Genomic DNA, 21,994 nt, shown 5'->3' on the forward strand with positions numbered 1-21,994 from the left:
AAAATGTGATATAGAAGAAATGGTATTTCTCTGAAACCATTCACAGTAGAAAATTTACAAGCCCTTCCCTTACAACCACTAGGAGAGCGCGGCCAAGTTGTCCTTCAGCAGACTTCGTAAAGAAATCTGCTAAGTAAACAGCTGCCTCAAATTCTTTCTGAAACAAACAGAACTATACATATAGAAAAATATTTAAACCACTTTGTTAATGGTTTCGAACAATTCAAAGCACTACTTACAACAATTATTATCAAAAGTTTTATTAGAATCTATCCCCTACAGAACCTCTACCAGCAACAAAACAATAAATTTAAAAAACTTTATTTCCTAAATGTCATCTTCCCCCCATTCTCTACAGGAAGAAAACTGTTCAAGTATCAAACTCACAATCTAACTCTCAACCCCAGCTGAATGAATAAATGCGCTACCACAGAGTAGGCTCCTGGCAATGTCAACTTCCCACTGCATGTACTTAAAAGAAGTAACTCAAAGTTACTCCAAAATCAGGGGCAAATTGTTGAAATAATAAAGCTAAGACCTCCTCCCTTTCTCTATTTGCTAAAAACACTATAATAAACATGTACCACTTATGCCATAAGAAAAATACAAAGTAAGGAAAAGTACAGGAGAGAAGACAGAAAAAAGAATCTCATTTTGTTTTCTCCCAATTATACATTTAGCCCACTCCAATCAATGGGTCTATCACTGCCCTTCAGGATCAAAGACTAAGGGAAACAGACTTTTCAACTAACAACCACTCTGCTTCCAACCATGAAACTACTGTGTTTTCTTATGCCATTGTACAGATGCTGTTCACAGTCTCAGCTGTTCGCTCTATCAGAGTATAAAAAATACACATAGAGGAAGAACCAGGACAGACTTTACACAAGAAAATATTTCTTTCTTTACCCAAAAGGACAGGAGGAAATCATGGGAGGAAAATAAATTCAGTAAAAAACATTTCCTTTCACCCTAACCAATGTGGCTCAGTTTGTTGGGTATCATCTCGCAAAGCAAAAGGTCGCCTATTCAATTCTGGGTCAGGGCACAGGGCTGGATTGTGGGTTCGGTCCCAAGCTGAGGCACATGTGAGAGACAACCAATTGATATTTCTCTCTCACATCAAAGTTTCTCTTCCTCTCTTTCTCCCACCCTTCCACTCTCTAAAAATAAATAAATAAAAATTTTACGTGGTTCAATTCCCAGTCAGGGCACATGCCTGGGTTGCAGGCCAGGTCCCAGCAGGGGATTCATGAGAGGCAACCATACATTGATATTTCTCTCCCTCTCTCCTTCCCTTCCTCTCTAAAGATAAATAAATAAAAATCTAAAACAAAATTTTTAAAATACATATATTTCCTTTCTTTGAATAAGTAAAAAGTTTAATATGTATACATTTTTAATATATTGGTTTTTTTATGTTAGTCTAAACAAGTGATGTTTAAGTGTTAAAGGCATTTAATTCTATTCAGAGACAGCAGAGTTCAAGAGAAAACGACAGCTGTAGCAACTGCCAGTCAGGCACACACCCACAAGACGAAGACACCTTTGCCACCAGGGCCAGCGTGTCATCTGATGAAAGTCTGTCACTGAACATGGTGGAGCAGGGGTGCCAAGTGCTTTTCTTAACATTTCATATGAACATTTACCTCTTAACCATGTCGGTTGTTTATGAATAGCAATGCAGGGGAAGAAGTTAACATTTGTCCCTCATACACAGTATCAAACAAATACTTGACTCTCAAGACAGAAATATTCCTGCTCAGTCATACCTTTTTCAGGTCTTCTTTAGAGAACTTTTCATAAGGGTTATGTTCCAGATAGGCAATGTGCTCTGAGTTATTGGTAGCAAACCCTACAGTTTTTCCTTTTTTATTTCCAGACGGTTCATAAGGGTGATGTAGAAGGTCATAATGAAGCATTGTGATCATTTCTTTTTTGATTAGTTCTTCACTTTTCTGTAGGTCTGTTAAAGGTGGTTCTACATTTAAGGGTCTTAGAATAGTTTCATTTACCTAAAATTGTAAAACAAGTAAAATTACCAAACATATCGCTGCGATATACTAACATTATGACTTGCTCTAGCATGAATTAAATAGCAGTTATACATTTTTAAAAGAAACCTCCCCTCCCTTCTAAAATCTTATTTGCACCAGTGACTGGATCTGGGAACTGTTTTCCTATATTCCAAAGAGTAGACAGAATTTTGTTTTATAGATTTTATGAATGATATAAAAAATATCAAGCACATGAAAAGAAACTTCAAACTTCTAAGCTAAAAATTCTAACACTTACTTCTGATGGTCTTGGAAGATCTTTCTGAACAGCTTTGTGCATTCGTTTCATTTCCTTCACACGCTCTGCATCTCTCATGGCCTAAAAAAATTATTTTTATATCCATTATTGCTGTTATGCGGTATTTAACACATTTCAATAAAGTTCCAACTTTATAAGAACATGTGTGAAGAACTACAGCTGTAGATGTCCGTAAGTTTGTAGAAAGGCAATATAAGGCAACAGAAGTTAATCTATTCACTCTCTCAGGGAAACAGAAACTAAGAACTTCCAATGTCTACTGGAGCGTTCTCCAAACTTATGTGCCGGGTCCATCAGATAACCGTCCTTTTCTCGCCTAAGTCAGAACCCTAAACTCAGGGGGACTACTCCTCCTACCACACAACCATTTTCTTTCACCCCAAAGCTACCTTTTTCAATTTAAAAATCCAGCCAATAAATGTGCTATTTCCTGATTCTCCAATTATCAACAATGTGGGATAACACATTAGAACTTCACACCATTTCTGAGTAAATGCACCGGCATCTATCTTCAAGCAGCTAAGAGAACTAAACACAAAAAGCATTATCATATATTCCCCACCAAGAAGCACATTCATGTGGTTGCCTCTAAAATATGACTTCCACTGACACCATTCTCACTCCAATCCCATAAACTATCCAACTTCTAAAACCATCCTGAAATAGACTGAAGAACTCCTGAAAGCAGTTACACAAACTCAGTTTTACTTCAAGATTCACCACCTTCCAGCCATGAGACCTGGGAAAGTGAACTTAATTCACCTAGCCTATTTCCTCTTTCCTAAAATGAAGCTAACACCTATCCTGTGTACATCACCAGGTTGTTCTATACAAATGAGGAAGTAATTAACTATGTTAGTACAGAGTATTACTATTATTATTCTGGCACACAATCTCTCTAAATTTCCAGATCCACATTTTTTATTAGTTCACACTGAACTAAAACCATTTACTCAACCAATCCAAAATGTACTTGTTTTTAAGACTGATCAGTAACACTTTTTCTTGCCTAGAGAGATAAGCTAAAAGACTACTTGTTGTCTAAAATACTTGTGTGTATTTTAAGGAAATATAATGAATTTGACAAAGGGTATTTAAATTGACATATATATCTACATTTTAAGAATGCCTATCAAGATATTCTGAGTATGTTATTAATTATGTGGGTATATACTGTTAATGATGTATACTGATTATTTACTTTATGGTAATTTTCTCAAGTATTTAAAAAAACTTTGAAGCGGAGATCTTGAGGTATTTAATGGCCATTCCCCATCCTTTCAGCTACCGAGACATTCGGGAAACTCAACCTCCCTCCCACCACCATCACCCACCTGCTTTCGTGCATCCACATCGGCAGCATCTTCAATGTATGTGTCATCTATTTCACGGTCTTCCAGCTCCTTCTCAGCATTTTCTGGCAGAACAATTTCAAAGTCATTCTTGGGGGCAGGAAGGCCCATCAACCCTAAACGGAGGTGTTCACGAGATTCTCTTTCCTGTAGAAAAAAAATCTGGTCCTTCTCAATTCATACAAATTAAGTATGCAACCAATATTCTATTAAGGTTTCTAAAAAGTAATTAGCCTAATTTTAATTCTAGAAAAGGATCCCTAACTTCAGAGCTGAGATGAGTTTTTAAATTTCTATCTCCATTTCTTCCCTACATTAAAATGAATCAATTTGGAATCATTGAAGTTACTCAGGGATATTCTCATTTGGGAAGTACTTCTGCAGGGCAAAAAACAATGTCCTTCAGGATTTCCTCAATTTGTCCTTTTGGACTAATAAAAATCTAATCTGAAAAGATGCCTGAATTTTTGTGTGTGCACCCAGGTGTGTGTATATATGTATTTTTTACCATGTGTATATTTTTAATAGAAAGACTAGATCATATGTAGGCCAAAAAGCAGCCCATTGTTCATGAAGGTAACTGCCTGGCTTCCAAAGGTTTCCCCAGCATATCCTCGGCCCGCCTCCCGGGTCTCACCGATGCGTATGCTGGGGGAGAGGGCCAGATGAGCTGCTAAGACAGGCTCCATGCTTACAGGGCTGTGGCATCCACCTGGGACAGCCACCACCCTTCTTCTGAGCACTCCTCCCCAATAAAGGCTCTCATAGCCCCCACCCTGAAGAGGTTATTTCTCTCTTTGACCATGCTACAAGCATGTCGGTTTTACTCTAAGAGCTTACTTTGTTTTTACAATTATTTTTTAACTTGGTTTAGTACTGCCAATTTCTCCAGAGTGTAAACTTCTTTAAGACAAAGAATCACTTTACTCAATTTTCACTCCCCTGAAGTATCCGGATCTGTGCTCTGCATACACAAGGCTCTTCAGTTGGCATTAGGCAATACCAATTCTGGCATTAAAAACAACTCTAACCAAATCTATACATGAAGTTAGAATTTGTAAACTGAAAACAGGTCAACATCGCTGGAACTCATTAAAAAAACTAATATTTCACAATGATTTTCTGTGACATCAGATAATAAGGCCTAATAGTGATATAATAAAAGCAGTAACATGGGCAGAGCAAAACTGCAACTTTTTGTAATTCCCTTCTGCATCATCATGCAAAACAAATGAAGGAAAACTTCACTAAGATCAGCAATAAACCAAGATTTGACTTTGAGATCTAGATTGTCCTTGTAAGAAGTACAGAGCAAACAGAGGAATTAAGGGTTACAATCTAATTTGAGGCATTCAAAACTATTTTACAGAAATAAAACAAATTTGTAAATAAATATATCATTCAAGAAAGTATGTTAGTGAATGACAAAAATTAAAATCATAAAAGATAGGAGAATTACTATACACATAATCAATATCCACAAACATATTAATAATGAGATCAAAAGTTTTCCTTCTTAAGTACTGCTAATCATTTTCCTTTTCTGATGTCCATAGGTATATAGATTCTTAAGATATATGTAATGTGAACTGACCGGAGGGGAAAGGGAAGTTGAATTCAGCACCCGTAAGATATAAAAACAACTTTTTAAAGAGCAGTCAAAGGGGATTGACACGGTACCATCTGCTTCACGTAAGAGGGATCACTGTAGTCTGCCATTCCATCCTCAGGATTAATGTTCAACTTGTCTCGAAGAGGTGTTCTGCCCGGGGTGGAGGTAACAACTGGTTTGGGGGTTGTCCCACTCCGGGGAGTCAGACCTTCAGAGCCATGAGAGGGAGTCCTAGAAAGACAACAACTCTAATAAAAGTGCTGCTTTTACTTGTATTGTGCTTTCAAATGTTTTTCACATGAATTATTTCACAAGAAAAACAATAAAGATTCCAAAAATTCTGTCTCCTATCTGGTTTTAGGCTAGATCTCTAGGTTAAAATAAAGGTTTGGTCCTGGCCAGTGTGGTTTAGTTGGTTGGAGCGTCATCCCGTAAACCAAAAGGTCACAGGTTCAATTCACAGTCAGGGCACACGCCTTGGTTTCGAGTTTGGGGTGAATAGAGAAAAACAATCAATGTTTCTCTTTCACATTTATGTTTCTCTCCCTCTCCAATATGCATATCCTTAGGTTTCAATAAAAAATAATATCAATAAAGGTTTGGCTCAACTAGCTTAGCATTTATACATAGTATTTTTTATTTTAATGACTTCAAATAAAGTCATTAAATTTGACATTTCTTGCCTTCATAGACTAGGTCCATCAAACATTATCTCAACTTTTTCTTGATGCATTAGGGTGGCTAAGAACATCCAGTGACCAGAGAGGAGAGCTACCACAAAGACCCAGGTTCTCTGAGCTCAGGGTCTTGTCTTTTCACTTCTATCCTCCCTGCCTCTACTGGCTATCACACCATTATCATCAGTGTGCACGCTGTAAGTAGCTCCTCTCCTCACATTTTGTTTGGAATTGTATCTAAATATGAATAGTTCTGAATGACAGCTAATAGAATCTCTTAGGAATTAAGTCCATAGACTTTGCAATTTAAATTTTAATTGTTCAAAGCCTTTTTTATTTTGGTTGCTTACTTCCTGTATCTTGAGCATGTTCCAGACAGGTGGTGCAGCCAGACAGCTGTTCCCCAGGGGTGAGCTATTATCGGATAAAACTTGGTCCCTGCCCCCAAGGAGCTTATAGTTACAGAGTCATTGAGAGATGACACATGCACAGGGAAAGGAGTTAGGCTCTCTTTCAAGCCTTGCAAGAACTGTTAATATATAAGGACATGGCTGCTAATGGTTCTTAATCCTGCTGTTACATACAGTAGTAATGGATGCTTCCCACACTAAGCAACCAGCGGGAGGACATATCCTGATGTTCAAAATTAAAGTAAACCCCAAATATTTCCAACCTTTAAAAGTTCAAATTCCAGTTAAGTATGATTTGCTTCTATGATGTCTGTAAGTTTAAAAATTCTTTATAAAAACACAGTAACTTAGAACAACAGAATTGCAAACATATACTCAACTCTAAACTCTAGTTAATGGTGCACACCAGGAAGTCTTAGGTGGGAAATTAATACCTGCAAATTACTTCGAAATGCACTGAAATAAGGTGGATTGATAATGATGAATGAACATGTGATAAAACAAGTACAGTACAATGTTAACAACTGCAGAATCTAAGAGGTGGGTGTGGAGATGTTTGCTTTATCATTCTTTCAACATCTTTGAATGTTAAGAATTTTCATAATGAAATGCTGATAGAGAAATAAGGGTCTTCTTTAACAGGATCAAAAATATAAACAATAAAATAGCAATAAACACATATCTATCAATAATTATACCTAAAAAATTAAAATAAAATAAACGAACAAGCAGAACAGAAAAAAAATCACAGACACAGGTAATGTTCTGACAGTTGACAGATGGGAGGGAGGCTGGGGATGGGTGAAAAAGATGCAGGGATTTAGAGGACAAATTGGCTGTTAAAGAAGAGTTGTGGGGATGCCAAGTACTCACAGGGAATACAGTCAGTAACAGTCTAGTAACTATGTGTGGTGTCAGATGGGTGCATCAGGATGATTACTTATAAGATATATAATGTCTAATCACTGGGGTGTATACCTCAAGCTAATGTAATAATGTATGCCGACTGTAACTGAAAATAAATGATTAAAATAAAGAAAATATGTTGGGGGGAAAAGCAATAGTATTACATACATAAAAAGGATTACAGTTTTTATCTAACTCACCAAATGATCATTAACAATGGACTGATTTGCTCTTTTAAATCAGATAAAAAGTATTCAGAAACAAGGTGTTGGCATTAGAAACTGCAAAAAGAAGGAAGCTCCATATAGTATTTAATCATTTCCTGGATACTATTATGTTATTTACTACTATAAGTGAGGAAAAATCAAAAAGGCAAGTTGATCGCCTTTTCCCATTCTGCTAACATTACTAAAGCAAACATGTTCACATCTTCAGATTCAAGTTTATCTAAAACAGTAAATACTTGTTTATTTACAATACCTGAATGGGGTAGAAAGAACTGTGTTTGGAGTCTGTACAACCTGCCGCTGTGGAGTCACACCTGAGAAGTCACTCTCGTGCAAGGGTGTGTTAAGTCCACCTTTTAATGGGGTATCCACATTGGTCAGGGCCATGAGGTTCTGGGCTTCCTGATCAACAAGAAAGTAAAGTATTTTAACAGAGCAGACAGAAGAGCAATCCTCTCCTCTGGTCCTACTAATAGAATCTGAAAACAGGCAAAATTCTTATATATTTTCTCAGTGAAAACCAAGAGAGTAACTACAGGGCCGCAGTGGGTTCAATACTTCCATTCCTTCTATCAACCTTATATAGTATCTTGGAAGTTTAAGAATAAAGTTTTTTATGTAAAGAAATGCCTTTGTGGCCTCACATATGAAATTACCATCACCCAAAAGCTTCTCCTATTACCTGTGCCAAACCTCTTTATAATCATAAAGAACTAAGAATTCCAATTTCCCAACATGAGCTTATGCTAAGTGTTAGAACGCCCACACTTTAATCTAGCTCTATCACTAACTATACCTCTAGTCTTTGTTAGCCTCTCTGAATCTCAGATTCTCCTACTGGGAAGTTAAGACGCTACCAACTGGCCTATCCACTTCGTAAGAAAACTCATGTGGGCAGGTTCCTTTCCTAAATCTTGCCCAACCTCAGTCCCTCCACTATAACCCTGAATTCATTACTATCACACTGTACCTGTAACTCTCCTAATACCCAACTTCAGCTTATAAGAAGCTGTTATTTTTTCCTTTTTTTTAACTGTTCAATTACAGTTGTCCTCATTTATCCCCCATTACTCTCCTCTGCCCTACCCACACCCCATCTCCACATTTAATCCTCCTCAGCCCCGTTGTCTTTGTCCACAGGTCCTTTATTCATGTTCCTTGAAGAAACTATTATTTTTAAAGATAGTCATGACCATTATCTCTCATCTCACATGCTCTTATTATTATAATACAACCTTGACACTCCTTGCATCATGAGGTGGGGTCTATGTCCCCTCCTCTTGAATCTAGGTGGACTCACTTATAACAAAATGCAGCACTGCATGATGCTGCTTGACTTCCAAAGCAATAGTAGGGAAAATGCAGCTTCCTACAACACTCGATATAACACTTACACTGGAGCTCTAAGAGACCATGGCGGAAGTTCAGACTTTTGATGCTACCATGCTGTGAGAAAGCCCAAGCCACATGGAGAGGCCACATGCAAATTTACCCCACATTCTCAGGTGAGGACCCAACCCACATCCAGCCCCAAACACAAACATGGCAAAAGGATGATTCCAGGCCCTATCCATCAAGTCACCCTCAAATGCTGAGTCACCCTAGCTGAGGCCCTAGATGTCACGGAGGAGACACAAGCCATTCCATCTATGCCCTGTCTGAATTCCTGTATAACAAAATGCTTTAAACCACTAAGATCTGGGGCAAAATGAAGATAACAGAAGCAAGACATTCCATTATTCACTATCCATGAAAAGAACCTTCAACTTCACATTACCAAATTTGTGTGTTCTTTCTGCTATTCCAAATACAGAGCATTTTCCCCCATGTAGGTTCCCAAAAGGCCAGCCAACTTGATGACCTCCAGGCGGAGAATGGAAGGAAGTTACTTCTCTGGGGAATCTGACTAACCCAGGAGAAAAGACCTAGAAACACTGACATCAAGAGTTCACCTATGTAACACCCCGGCAAGTTCAGCTGACCAGGAAGCCCAGAGCCAAGGAGCACCTCCACACACAACAACTTCTGATTAGCTTTAAGTACCCCACCACTACCCCTAGACCCAGGCACAGAGCCGAAGACCAAAAGATATTTAAGGAAACACATCTCATATGAAAGATCGAAAATAAAACTAACAAAAGAAACTTAAAGACAACTTCCACCAAGATGGAAGGATAGGTAGAAACACCATGCTTTCTCACACAACCAAGTTTAGAGACAACAAAATATTAGCAACAGAAAACACAGCCAGAACACAGAAAATTGAACTTTTCGGAAGTCTGATAACAACAAATTCTTCAGCCTGACCAGTAAGAGGGGCGAAACCAGCAGCAGGCAGGACGGGGTTGCACAGAAAAACTCGGACAGACTCGGGCACACGGCACCCAGGCACAGGGTTGGACCTGTTGAGCAACCCAGGGAGCGGCCGCGGGAAACAGCCAGGGAGCAGGGCTGCAGGTTGACTGTGGTCACGCATCCGTGCGTGGGTGGACAGGTGAGGGAGTGGGCGACTGGACAAGACCCAGCAGGCCGGCAGCAGGCAGCAGCAGAGGGCGCCGGCACTTCCCTGCTCTGACCCCGCCTCCACATACAGCGTCATAACCCAGCGACTCTGAGTGGCCCGGCCCTGGTGAACCACCTAAGGCTCTGCTCCTCCCCCAGCCGCATGAAACCACAGAGGGGGCCGCCATTTCCCCGCTCTGACCATACCCCCACATACTGCATCACAACCCAGCGACCTGGGAGTCCAAGGCTCCGCTCCTCATACTTAACGGGCGCGAACGGACCAAAAATGGCTCAAGAAGATCTCAAAGCCCCAGAGCCTATAAATCTAAGCGAACAAGAAATAGCAAAACTCTCAGACACACAGTTTAAAACACTGGTGATCAGGATCCTCACAGAACTGGTTGATTATAGCCACAAATTAGAGAAACATATGAAGGCAAAACTACTTGAAATGAATGGAATTGCACAGGAAACCAATAGCAATGAAAAGGAAACTGGGACTCAAATCAATGGAGTGGACCAGAAGAAAGCAAATAATGGCCAAACAGAAAAGAGTCAAGAAGCAAGAATTCAAAAAAATGAGGAGAGTCTTAGGAACCTCCAGGACATCTTTAAATGCTCCAACATCCGAATTATAGGGGTACCAGAAGGGGGAAAGGAACAGCCACCAGTGGAAAACTTATTTGAACAAATAATAAAGGAGAATTTCCCCAATCTGGCAAAGGAAATAGACTTCCAGGAAATCCAGGAAGCTCAGAGAGTCCCAAAGAAGTTGGACCCAAGAAGAAACACACCAAGGCACATCATCATTACATTAGCCAAGATTAAAATGAAGGAGAGAATCCTAGAAGCAGTAAGAGCTAAGGGGACAGTCACCTACAAAGGAGTTCCTATCAGACTGACAGTGGATTTCTCAAAAGAGACCTTACAGGCAAGAAGGGGCTGGAAAGAGGTATTCCAAGTCATGAAATCCAAAGACCTACAACCAAGATTGCTTTATCCAGCAAAACTTTCACTTAGAATGGAAGGACAGATAAAGTGCTTCTCAGATAAGATCAAATTCAAGGAGTTCATCATCACCAAGCCCTTATTATATGAAATGTTAAAGGGACTTATCTAAGAAAAAGAAGTTAAAAAACATGAACAGTGAAAGGGCAGCAAACTCACAGTTATTAACAACCACACCTAAAACGAAAGCAAATTCAAAGGACAGCTAGATCAGGAGCAGAAACATAGAAATGAAGATCTCAAGGAAGGTTAGCAACAGGGGAGTGGGAGGAGGAGAAGGGGGGAGAAGGTACAGAGAATAAGTAGCATAGACAGTAGATAGAAAATTGATGGGGGGCAAGAATAGTATGGGAAATATAGAATCTAAAGAACTTGAGACACATGGTCATAAACTAAAGGGGGGGTAATGGTGGGGATGGGGGGTAGGATGGAGGGGAATGAAGGGGGGAATAGAACAACTGTAATGGCATAATCCATAAAAAATAAATTAAAAAAAAACAATACCATCATTAACAGCCTCACAGAAATAAGAGAAGATACTTATATATAAGAATGCAATGTTAAAAAAATGAACACATTTAAAAAAGAACTCTTGGAAATTAAAAATATAATAGTAGAAATTTAAAAAGATAAAATTCAGGTAAAAGTACCAATCAGTCAAAAAGTTAATTAAGACTTCCGGCCAAGAAGCAGGCATAGGTAGACACACTGTGCCTCCTCGAACAACCAAAATAAGGACAACAACAATTCAGAAACAAAGTAACAACCAAAACTGAAAGAAAACTGAACTATATGGAAGTCCAACAACCAAGGAGTTAAAATAGACACATTCATCCAGACCAGCGGGGTGGAGTCCAGCAGCCAAGCAGAGAGGGGTTGCCGCACAGGAAGCAGTGACCCTGGGTGCGCAAGGCGGCACCGGGCAGACCCCAGGCACCCAGTCGGCGGCTGGCAGACCCCCGGCGTGGGATGGCAACAGGCAGACCCAGCGAGGCAGCAAATGAGAAGCCAGGCACTATGCACAAGGTGGCTGGCTAACCGGGCAGCAGTCCCACATTCACTCGCAGATAACTGGGGCGCGAGACAGATCGCGCAACCCAGGGTCCTAGCTCCAGGAAATAAAGCCTCAAAACACGTATTGAAAACACTTGTGGGGGTTGAGGCACAGGGAGAGACTCCTACCCTCATAGGAAAGTTCGTTGGAGAGACCCACAGGGTCCTAGAACATGCACCTGAGAATCAACACCAGAAAGGCCCAGTTCACTTGGGGGAAGCAGCAGAAGAGACTGAAGTACAACAGAGAGCAGAGCAAAGAGCCATTTCTTTCCCTCTCAAATCCCACCCACACATACAGCATCACAACCCAGCAACTTGGGCTGCCCCTGGTGAACACCTAAGGCTCTGCCCCTCATACATAACAAGTGCGAACAGACCAAAACATTATGGCTCAAGCAGAAAAACAGCTCAAAGCCCCACAGCCAATACTTCTAAGGGACAAAGAGATAGCCAACCTATGAGATGCACAGTTCAAAACACTGGTGATCAGGATGCTCACAGAACTGGTTGATTTTAGTCACAAATCAGAGGAACACATGAAGGCTAAACTAAGTGAAATGAAGGGAAATACACAGGGAACCAGTGTGATGGGAAGGAAACTGAAACTCAAATCAATGGAGTGGACCAGAAGGAAGAAACATTCAACCAGAATAGAATGAAGAAACAAGAATTCAAAAAAATGAGGAGAGGCTTAGAAGCCTCCAGGACATCTTCACATTCCAACATCCAAATTATAGGGGTACCAGAAGGGAAAGAGAAACAGACACAAGTGGAAAACTTATCTGAACAAATAATAAAGGAGAATTTCCCCAATCTGGCAAAGGAAATAGACTTCCAGGAAGTCCAGGAAGCTTAGAGTCCCAAAGAAGTTGGACCCAAGGAGGAACACACCAAGGCACATCATCATTACATTAGCCAAGATTAAAATGAAGGAGAGAATCCTAGAAGCAGCAAGAAATAAGGAGACAGTTACCTTACAAAGGAGTTTCCATCAGACTGTCAGCTGATTTCTCAAAAGAGACCTTACAGGCAAGAAGGGGCTGGAAAGAGGTATTCCAAGTCATGAAATCCAAAGACCTACAACCAAGATTGCTCTATCCAGCAAAACTTTCATTTAGAATGGAAGGGCAGATAAAGTGTTTCTCAGATAGGGTCAAGCTGAAGGAGTTCATCATCACCAAGCCCATATTTTATGAAATGTTAAAGGGACTTATCTAAGAAAAAGAAGATAAAAAAACACGTATATTAAAATGATAGTAAACTCACAATTACTAACAACCACACCTAAAATAAAAACAAACTAAGTAAACAACTGGAACAGGAACAGAACCACAGAAATGGAGATCACATGGAGGATTAGCAACAGGGGAGTGGGAGGAGGAGAGGGGGGGAAAAGGTACAGAGAATAAGTAGCATAGATGGTAGGTAGAAAGTAGACAGGGGAAGGGCAAGAATAGTATGGGAAATATAAAAGCTAAAGAACTTATGACACATGGACATGAACTAAAGGGGGGGAATGTGGGAGGGAGAGGGTGTGCAGGGTGGAGGGGAATGAAGGGGAGAGGAAATGGGACAACTGTAATAACACAATCAATAAAATATATTTTTTAAAAAGTTAATTAAGACAGAAAACCAGACAGAAATAAATAAGGAAAATTTGAGTTTCACAGAGAAAACAGATCAATGAAAGGAATGAAATTTTTTAAAATTTCACAATAACTTCCCAGAATTGAAAGCCATGAGTCTCCAGAATGAAAAGATTCACAAAGTACTTAGCATAATGGTTAAAAACAGATCCAGACCAGGAAACATGCTTGTGAAAAAGAACAACTCATATGAACTTCCAGAGAAAGAAGAAAACAGGTTTCCTATTAACAACCTGAATGGCACCAGAGGTCTCAACAGCAACAATGGAAGCTTGAAGACACTGGTGCTGAACAAAAACCACCCTGACTGACATGGCCCAGTTGGTTGGGAGTCGTCCCGCAAACCAAAAGATCACGGGTTTGATCCCTGGAAGGACACATGCCTGGGTTGCAGGTTTGGTCCCAGGTCAGGGCATGAATAAAAAGCAACCATTCAATGTTCCTCTCTCACATCAGTGTCTCTCTCTCTCTCTTTCTCCCTACCTTCCCCTCTCTCTAAAATCAAAAGTAAGGAGAAAGATAAGATAAGATGGCCTAGATAACCATGGCTCACCTCCTCCCACAACCACATCAAAATTACAACTAAACTACAGAATAACCATTATTCAGAACCACCGGAAATTGAGTTGAATGAAGTCCTACAACTATGGAATTAAAGAAGAAATCACATCGATAATGACAGGAGGAGCAGAGACACGGACCCAGCTGGTTTCATAGTGGATAAAAATCAAGAGGGGTATCTCAGGAGCGAGGAGGTCTCAGCCCCACACTAGGCCTCCCAGCCCAGAGTCCAGTACCAGGAAGGTAAATCTCCACAACTTCTAACTGTAAAAAACAGCAGGGACTGAAGCTGCGGAAGACAGAAACTGCTGGCTTCCCAGGTAGTTTCTCTTAAAGGGCCTGTGCAAAGACTTACTCAGACTCACTCCCTCTGAGCTCCAGCACCAGGGTAGCTGCTTGAAAGCCACAGAAGTGTCTGGCATCAGGGTCAGTATGGGGGACAGCTGTCTCCCAGACATAAATACTAGCAGAAGCCATTGTTTCTTTTCTGATCCCTCCCCACACAGAGCGGGCAGGCGGGTACTGTATCTGAGACTCCATCAACCTGATTACACTGTTTGTCCCTGATGATTTGTCACTGTTTGTCACATGATGATTCCCTGAAGCTCTTCCCCACCCAACTTTCAGGGTGCCCCCCTGCCCCAAGTTGTTAATTGTGGCTTTTCCATATGAATGGCTTGCCTTGTTTCATGCTTCACATTATCCTAAATCCTCTCAAACAGCAGCATCTGGACCTAGTGAGCCCTGTACCACTTGCTAAGAGGCACCAGGCCTGGCACTAGCAGTATCTAGCCTCAGTTCACAGCCTGGCTTTGCTCGGGCACCTCCAAGCCCAGCACAAGTAGTAGCCATTTGCAAATCACTCTGTAGCTTATACCAGGTGGCCCAGAACAAAACACAGGTGGTGGCTCACCTTGGCCTGCACCTCCCAGGAGGCCCCAGAGCCATTGCACCCAGTGGACAGCTCCAGACCACATCAGAGTACCACCACTCAACCACCTCCACCAGTGATACACTCAAGGGGCAGACTCAGTGGGCACCAGAGCCCTGCTGAAGTTAAGTCCTGCTCTGTACAGTGGGCGCCTGCACAGCTGATCCTCTCAGCAGTCAAAGGTTGGTGTTCAGGAGTCACAACCAGTCCTTGTAGCTGATCAGCCTGGGTAAATCCCTCCCACTGACCTGTCGATAGCATTCAAGGCTCAACTACAAGGGGAAGGTATACAGAGACCACACAGGGGGTGCACCTTGAGTACCCAGCTTGGGTGATAGGGGAGGCTATGCCACTGGACCCTATAGGACACCAATTACATTAGGCCACCCTACCAAGACAAGGAGTTATCTCTACTTAATACACAGAGACAAACACAGGGAGGCTGCCTAAATGAGGAGACAAGGAAACATGGCCCAAATGAAAGAACAGATCAAAACTCCAGAAAAAGAGCTAAACAAAATTGACTCAAGCAATCTACTAGATAAAGAGTTCAAAACACTGGTTATAAGGATGTTGCATGAACTTAAGGAAAAGCAGATGAACTCAGAGAGAATTTCCACAGCACAAAAAAGGACATGGACACCATAAAAAAGAACCAGTCAGAAATGAAGGGTACATTAACTGACATAAAGAACAATTCCCAGGGAATCAACAATAGAGGAGATGAAGCTGAGATTCAAATCAGTGATTTGGAACATAAGGAAGCAAAAAAAAACACCCAATCCGAACAACAAGAAGAAAAAAAAAATCCAAAAAATAAGGATAGTGTAAGGAGCCTCTGGGGCAACTTTAAGTTCCCAGCACTCACATCATGGGGGTGCCCAAACAAGGAGAGATAGGAAGAATCTGGAAACCTATTTTAAAACTTCCCTAAACTTGGTGAAAGAAAGAGAAATATAATTCCAGGAAGCTCAGGGAGTCCCAAACAAGATAAATCCAAAGAGATCCACACCAAGACACATCATAATTAAAATGCCAAAGGTTAAAGATAAAGAGAGAATCTTAAAAACAGCAAAAAAAAAAGCAGTTAGGTACCTACAAGGGAGCTCCCTGTAAGACTGTCAGCTGATTTCTAAAAAGAAACTTTGTAGGCTAGAAGAGAATGGCAAGAAATATTCAAAGTGATGAAAATCAAGAACCTATGACCAAGACTACTCTAACCAGCAAAGTTTTCATTTAGAATGGAAGGACAGATAAAGTGCTTCCCAGTCAAGAAAAAGCCAAAGGAGTTCATCATCACCAAACCAATATTATATGAAATATTAACAGGTCTTCTTTAAGAAGATCAAAAATATGAATAAAATGGCAATAAATACATAGCTACCAACAATTAAATCTAAAATACAAAATAAATGAACAAGCAGAACAAAAACAGAATCATTGATACAAAGAATGTCTTGATGGGTTGCCAGATGGAAGGGGAGTCAGGAGGCTGGGTGAAAAAGATGAGGGGCTTAAGTACAAAAAAGTACAACTATTTTGGTTATTACAAAATAGTCATGGGATGTAAAGAACAGCACAGTGAATACAGTAACCAAAGAATATATATGCATGACCCACAGACCTGGACAACAGTGTGGGGACTGCCTGAGGGAGTGAAAAGGGTCTAGGTAGAGGGCAGGCAAAGGGGAAAAAATTGGGAAAACTGTAAAAGCATAAACAATAAAACATAATTTAAAAAATTACATTAAATTAAAATGCATATTTAAAATATTTTTAAAAACTGAACAAAAACCCCAATTCCAAATTTGGAATTCTAAACCCCATTATACTACCAATCGAACAAGAAGGCAGAAGAGTAATTTACAAATATGTAAAGTCTTAAAAATTCTATCTTCCATGAATGCTTCCTCTGAAAGCTACTGAAGGCTACACTTCACTAACAAGGCAGTAAACCGAGAAAGTCAAAGACATGGGAGCCAGGAAAGAAGGTACACAGGGCTCTCTAGGGTGACAGCAAAAGGGAGTCAGGAGAAGGGGCGGTGAACAAGATCTAAACAATAAGCAGGTAATCAGTCCATGAAGACAAGGCCGACTGGACTTTAACGCCCATGGCTCTTTGTGTTCCTGGAGTCTGGAAAGGGAGGGGGAAACAAGGAAGCTTTCCATACTTTGTCCCTTTACTGGGATCCTTAGACTGGCCTCTCTCCCTCATGCCCTGTGATCGTGCAACAATGTGCCTATCAGTTGTTAGTTTACAGGCAAAGCAATTTCCCAAATAAATGGAGACAAATGGTAAAAAAAAAAAAAAAGGGTAATCATTTGAGAGTACAACATTCAGAACTTCTTGGAAAACCTTCAAAAACATAGGAATACCTAACATTTGCCCAGATTACAAGAGATTTACACAGTTAATGAAAAGTCTAGAGTTGAATTAGTGCTAAGTAATGAGAAAATTTAACAGCTGAATAAAACAAGTATTAACTCAAAAAAAAACCCCAAAATACTGTGCAGTAATGTAATTATAAGGCACTTTGTGGCTCAGCACTGAATACGGTTTACATAGTCATACGATCAACCACGATTGTGGAACTAACCAAAATTACGATACAACTATAATGGCAGATGAGGGAATGGAAAGAGTGTTTATGCACAACAGAGGCAGAGGATGTAAGGAAGCCAAATGTTCAAATTCTAGGTGGAAAAAAAATGCCTGAAACTGGGAGATAAAAATCAACACACAGCAAGTGTCTTTGCAATAAGGTGGTAAGAAAAACAGAGTGTAACTGGTGCCTCTAGAGAACAATAAAGGACACAACTGTCTTCTTACTACGCCATACAGGACTACTTGACTACTGGATCAGCACCTTAAAATGCTATCTGTGGCTATTAGAAAAAAGAAAACAAGATGTGAGGGCAATAATAAAAGACTCAATAGTGTTTTGCTAGGTTTGGCTATTCTCTGGCAGGCAGACGCCCTGAGAACACAAACGGTGGCATACTTGGGTGTTACAGAGAGGGAAGGAGGTGGTATTGAGAGCAGCCTATGCCAGGCTAGGCACTGAGACGCAAGGAAGCTTTGAAAATTCCTGACTACACACATCTGACTTCTTTCTAGGATTGCTAGGCAACATGAAATTTTAAAACACAGGGTACTGACAGGTACTAAAAACTGATGGTAGGGGGCGGGCTTCAAAACAAAACTATGACTTAGTAAATGTAGAAAGAAAACGACTTAATTACTGGATCTGCTGATCCGGCTTCCCCACTACAGAAATCTCTAGGACCCACACACTCAGGACTCCATTTCAAACTGCTTACCCTAAGAGACAAAACCAACCCATTCGGTGTTCTGCTTCACAATACTTTCAAGGACAAAATGCAAAGAGAAAGGCCCCCTCTCCTACATGACAGCTGACCTGCAGAATTCTGTCCTGGGAAGCTGGCGTTCGTGGCGTCCTAAGAGCGATGCTGTTGTTGGTGACATTGTACTCAGACAAAAGAGTACTGGAAGCAGAATTTGTTATGCCCGATTCCTCAGCAGTCTGACGCGCAATTTCACTCGCTTGGCCTACTTTCACAACTTCCTGGAGTTCCGCATCTGAAATCTAGAAAGACACAGTTATCATAGTAAGCAATATTTTAACCGAAGGACAACCACCTTCAAACTTCCACATTCCAGAAAAATAAAGTACTGAAGTTGTGTGATGAGTACACAAGGTTCACTATTAAAAAGTACTCTTTACTTTTTGTGGGTCTGTTTGCATAACAGTTTTTTTAAGTCTTTCCTACATAATGTGTATGTGTGGGGAGAGGAGGAATTCCATGCTATCAAGCCGCAAAGTCTTGTGTACTTACACGCTGAAATCCTTTTAAATCAAGAAATGTAATATATCAAAAACATAAAATACTAGTGTTTATATAAAACTTCTGTATGGGAGGATGACTGAAAACCAATTAAAATATCACAGAGAGTCCACTCATCCACAAGATCCCTAAGAAAATCAAAATGTGTTGTCCTAGTAATTTTACCAAAATAAATATCCTAAGGGGTACTAAGAAAAAAAAATAACAGTCAAAATCTCAATTTCAGAACTATCATTATGAGGAATGGCAGCATCTAAAATCACTCTGCTTGTGCGGTACAATCTAGTGCTAATCTCCCCCGTGGCAGGGGAGAAGCCCCTCAGGCTCCGAAGTCCACCCCCCTGCTCCACTGAACTGTCTAATTCTGCAGACCTGAACCACTCAAAACAGAACAAGAGATTATCTGGTTCCTCTCCTATGGCAAAAATAAATAAATAAACTCCTTTTAAACTCCTTTTTCATATTCAGTCTTCCAAAAACAATGCCAAAAATGTATTCAAAATTCCCATGTTTCTAACGAACCATAATTCAGTATAATTAAGTCAAAGGAACAGAGCCTGAGATAGGCTGAATGAATGTGTCTCTCTCTCTTCTCCGCATCTCCCATGTTGATTTTCACTGCTGTTGCCTCAAAAAGGTAAGTACGACACAACAAAACATTCACTGAAAGTAAGCAGCCTGAATCCACATGGCCACATGACACCTCTACCCTGGCCTGCCCCCCCAAAAAGAGGCCTGGAGCCCTAACTGCTGACAAGCTGCTAAGAGCTGACACTTACTCACCAAACCATCATATGAGCAGTTCCAGACCTGACATAACTACACAGAAAAGCTGTTGCTTATTGATTATGCTGTAGGACAATGACTTATTTTTATGTGAACCACATATTACACTGTGAATTTCTTATGGGCACTGAGCACCTAGCAAAAACTTGCTAGGGCATATAAGCCCTCAAATATCTGCTGAATAATTGGTAAGTTTATGAGCTCACACCATTAAAAATAAGTACTTTTATCATATTACCTGAGGGGCAGGAAGTACTAGTTTACTTCTCTTTTTAGTAAATTCAGAAACACCACTAGTTTGAAGAATAGCTGATGGTAAATCAGACTCTTTTTTCCTCTTGAGATGCTGCTTGTCTTTCTTTCTGTCTCTTCCTTCTTTTTCACTGTCATCAAAGTGGAGAAGAGATTTTTAGAAGTTACATATAGGCAATAACATTAAAGCCATATAAATACTCACACATTTTGAACAAAACAATCCCATTTCTAAGAAAATTACTAACAGATTAAAAACTATATACATTAAGTTGGTCCCTACACCATCACCTCCCCACTGTATTCAAGAGGAATGCGGACTTACAATAACAATAGAATTATCAAGGAAATAGGATACACTAAGTAATTTAAATACTAAATATTAAAACTACATATTATAAAGGCTATGATAAGCCAAATGTCACATATAAAATCAAAAGAAAAACATAAAACTATTCCTTTATTGTTTACATTTATATAAAAACATATGTGTACACACAGTAAAGTGATGAAGTATACGGAAAGGAAAAGAATAATATAAAGGGAACAAAATTTAAACATTGTGAATTCTCATTATTTACAATAGTCAAGATACGGAAGCAGCCCCAGTGTCCATCAGTATATGAGTGGGTAAAACAACTGTGGTACATTTACACAATGAAGTACTTCTCAGCTGTAAAAAAGGAATATTTTACCCTGTGCCAACAGCATGAATGGGCCTACAGAGCATCATACTAAGTGAAATAGGCCAGTCAGAGAAAAACAGGGACCGTATGATTTCATTCCTATGTGAAATCTAATGAACAAATTGAACTAACAAGCAAAACAGAGACAACTCATGGATAGAGAGCAGGCTGCCGGCTCTGAGGTGGGGGTTGGGGAGTGGAGGGATAGAGCAAAAACAGAAAAGGACTCCTGGACACAGACAACAGTGCAGTGACTGGGAGGGTGCAGCGGAGAGAATAGGTGGAGGTGGAAGAGGGCATGAGAAAGATAAATGGTAATGGAAATAAATAAAATTAAAAATAAACTTTTTTAAATGGTGGGAAATTGTGAGTTTTAAAATTTCCCTTGAAAACTGTTATTCAATTATTTATGATTTTATAAATTCACAAAAAAATTTTTAAGGGTATTTAAGTCTAGACAAATTATACCACAAAAACTGTCGGGAAGTGGAAGGCAAGGCTCCAGGCTGTCTGTTAAAGCTCCAGGAATGCCCCCGCCCCCACCTCGTCTGTGCCTTCCGTTAACCAGTGGAAAAAACAGGAAGACCACCAAGAAGCTCCTAAAAAAAAACACAAGGCCCTGGCTGGTGTAGCTCAGTGGATTGAGCACGGGCCTGCGAACCACACAATCGAGGTTCAATTCCCAGTCAGGGCACATGCCTGGGTTGCAGGCCGGTTCCCTGCAGGCCAGTTCCCAGCAGGGGAGGCATGAAAGGCAACCATACACTGATGTTTCTCTCCCTCTCTCCTTCCCTTCCCCTCTAAAGGTAAATAAATAAAATCTTTAAAAATAAATAAATAAATAAATAAATAAATAAGCACAACGGAGTACATCCAAAAAACCCTGTTTCACAGTGGCTAGGATCTATTGTTTAGTAACTATTCACACAGTAGAAATGGAATATCAATCAGGAAGTAAAAAACAAGAAATCTTTGGCAATCATAAATGGTTCTCCCTGTTAGGTTAGGTTAGGGTTAAATTAGCAGGGAGGATGAGGCAGGCACCATAGGGTTAAATTAGCAGGGAGGACGAGGCAGGCACCAGACTGTCTCAGCAAGAGAGATAAAAAAGTAAAAAAAAAAAGTAAAAGTATAACCCGCCCGTGTATGACCTTGTCTTTGCATGGCCTTGTCTTTGCAGAAAAGTATCCATTGTA

General features: G+C 40.2%; 1 protein-coding gene across 1 annotated transcript in view; it reads right to left on the reverse strand.

Moving 5' to 3' along the window:
• The window catches only part of CDC5L (cell division cycle 5 like), a 61,656-nt gene that overhangs the window by 26,634 nt on the left and 13,028 nt on the right, over nt 1-21,994 (reverse strand). Inside the window, exons 7-13 of the mRNA XM_037142594.2 lie at nt 20,099-20,243; nt 18,627-18,815; nt 7,754-7,902; nt 5,349-5,511; nt 3,651-3,815; nt 2,296-2,376; nt 1,773-2,015 (exon numbers count right to left, since the gene is read on the reverse strand). Coding sequence (XP_036998489.1) covers nt 1,773-2,015; nt 2,296-2,376; nt 3,651-3,815; nt 5,349-5,511; nt 7,754-7,902; nt 18,627-18,815; nt 20,099-20,243 — 1,135 coding nt within the window. The remainder of the gene's footprint in view (nt 1-1,772; nt 2,016-2,295; nt 2,377-3,650; nt 3,816-5,348; nt 5,512-7,753; nt 7,903-18,626; nt 18,816-20,098; nt 20,244-21,994) is intronic.

The sequence above is a fragment of the Artibeus jamaicensis genome, unplaced genomic scaffold (genome assembly GCF_021234435.1).
Source record: "Artibeus jamaicensis isolate MK-2021 breed Jamaican fruit bat unplaced genomic scaffold, CSHL_Jam_final contig_484, whole genome shotgun sequence".
NCBI classification, from domain to species: Eukaryota; Metazoa; Chordata; class Mammalia; order Chiroptera; family Phyllostomidae; genus Artibeus; species Artibeus jamaicensis.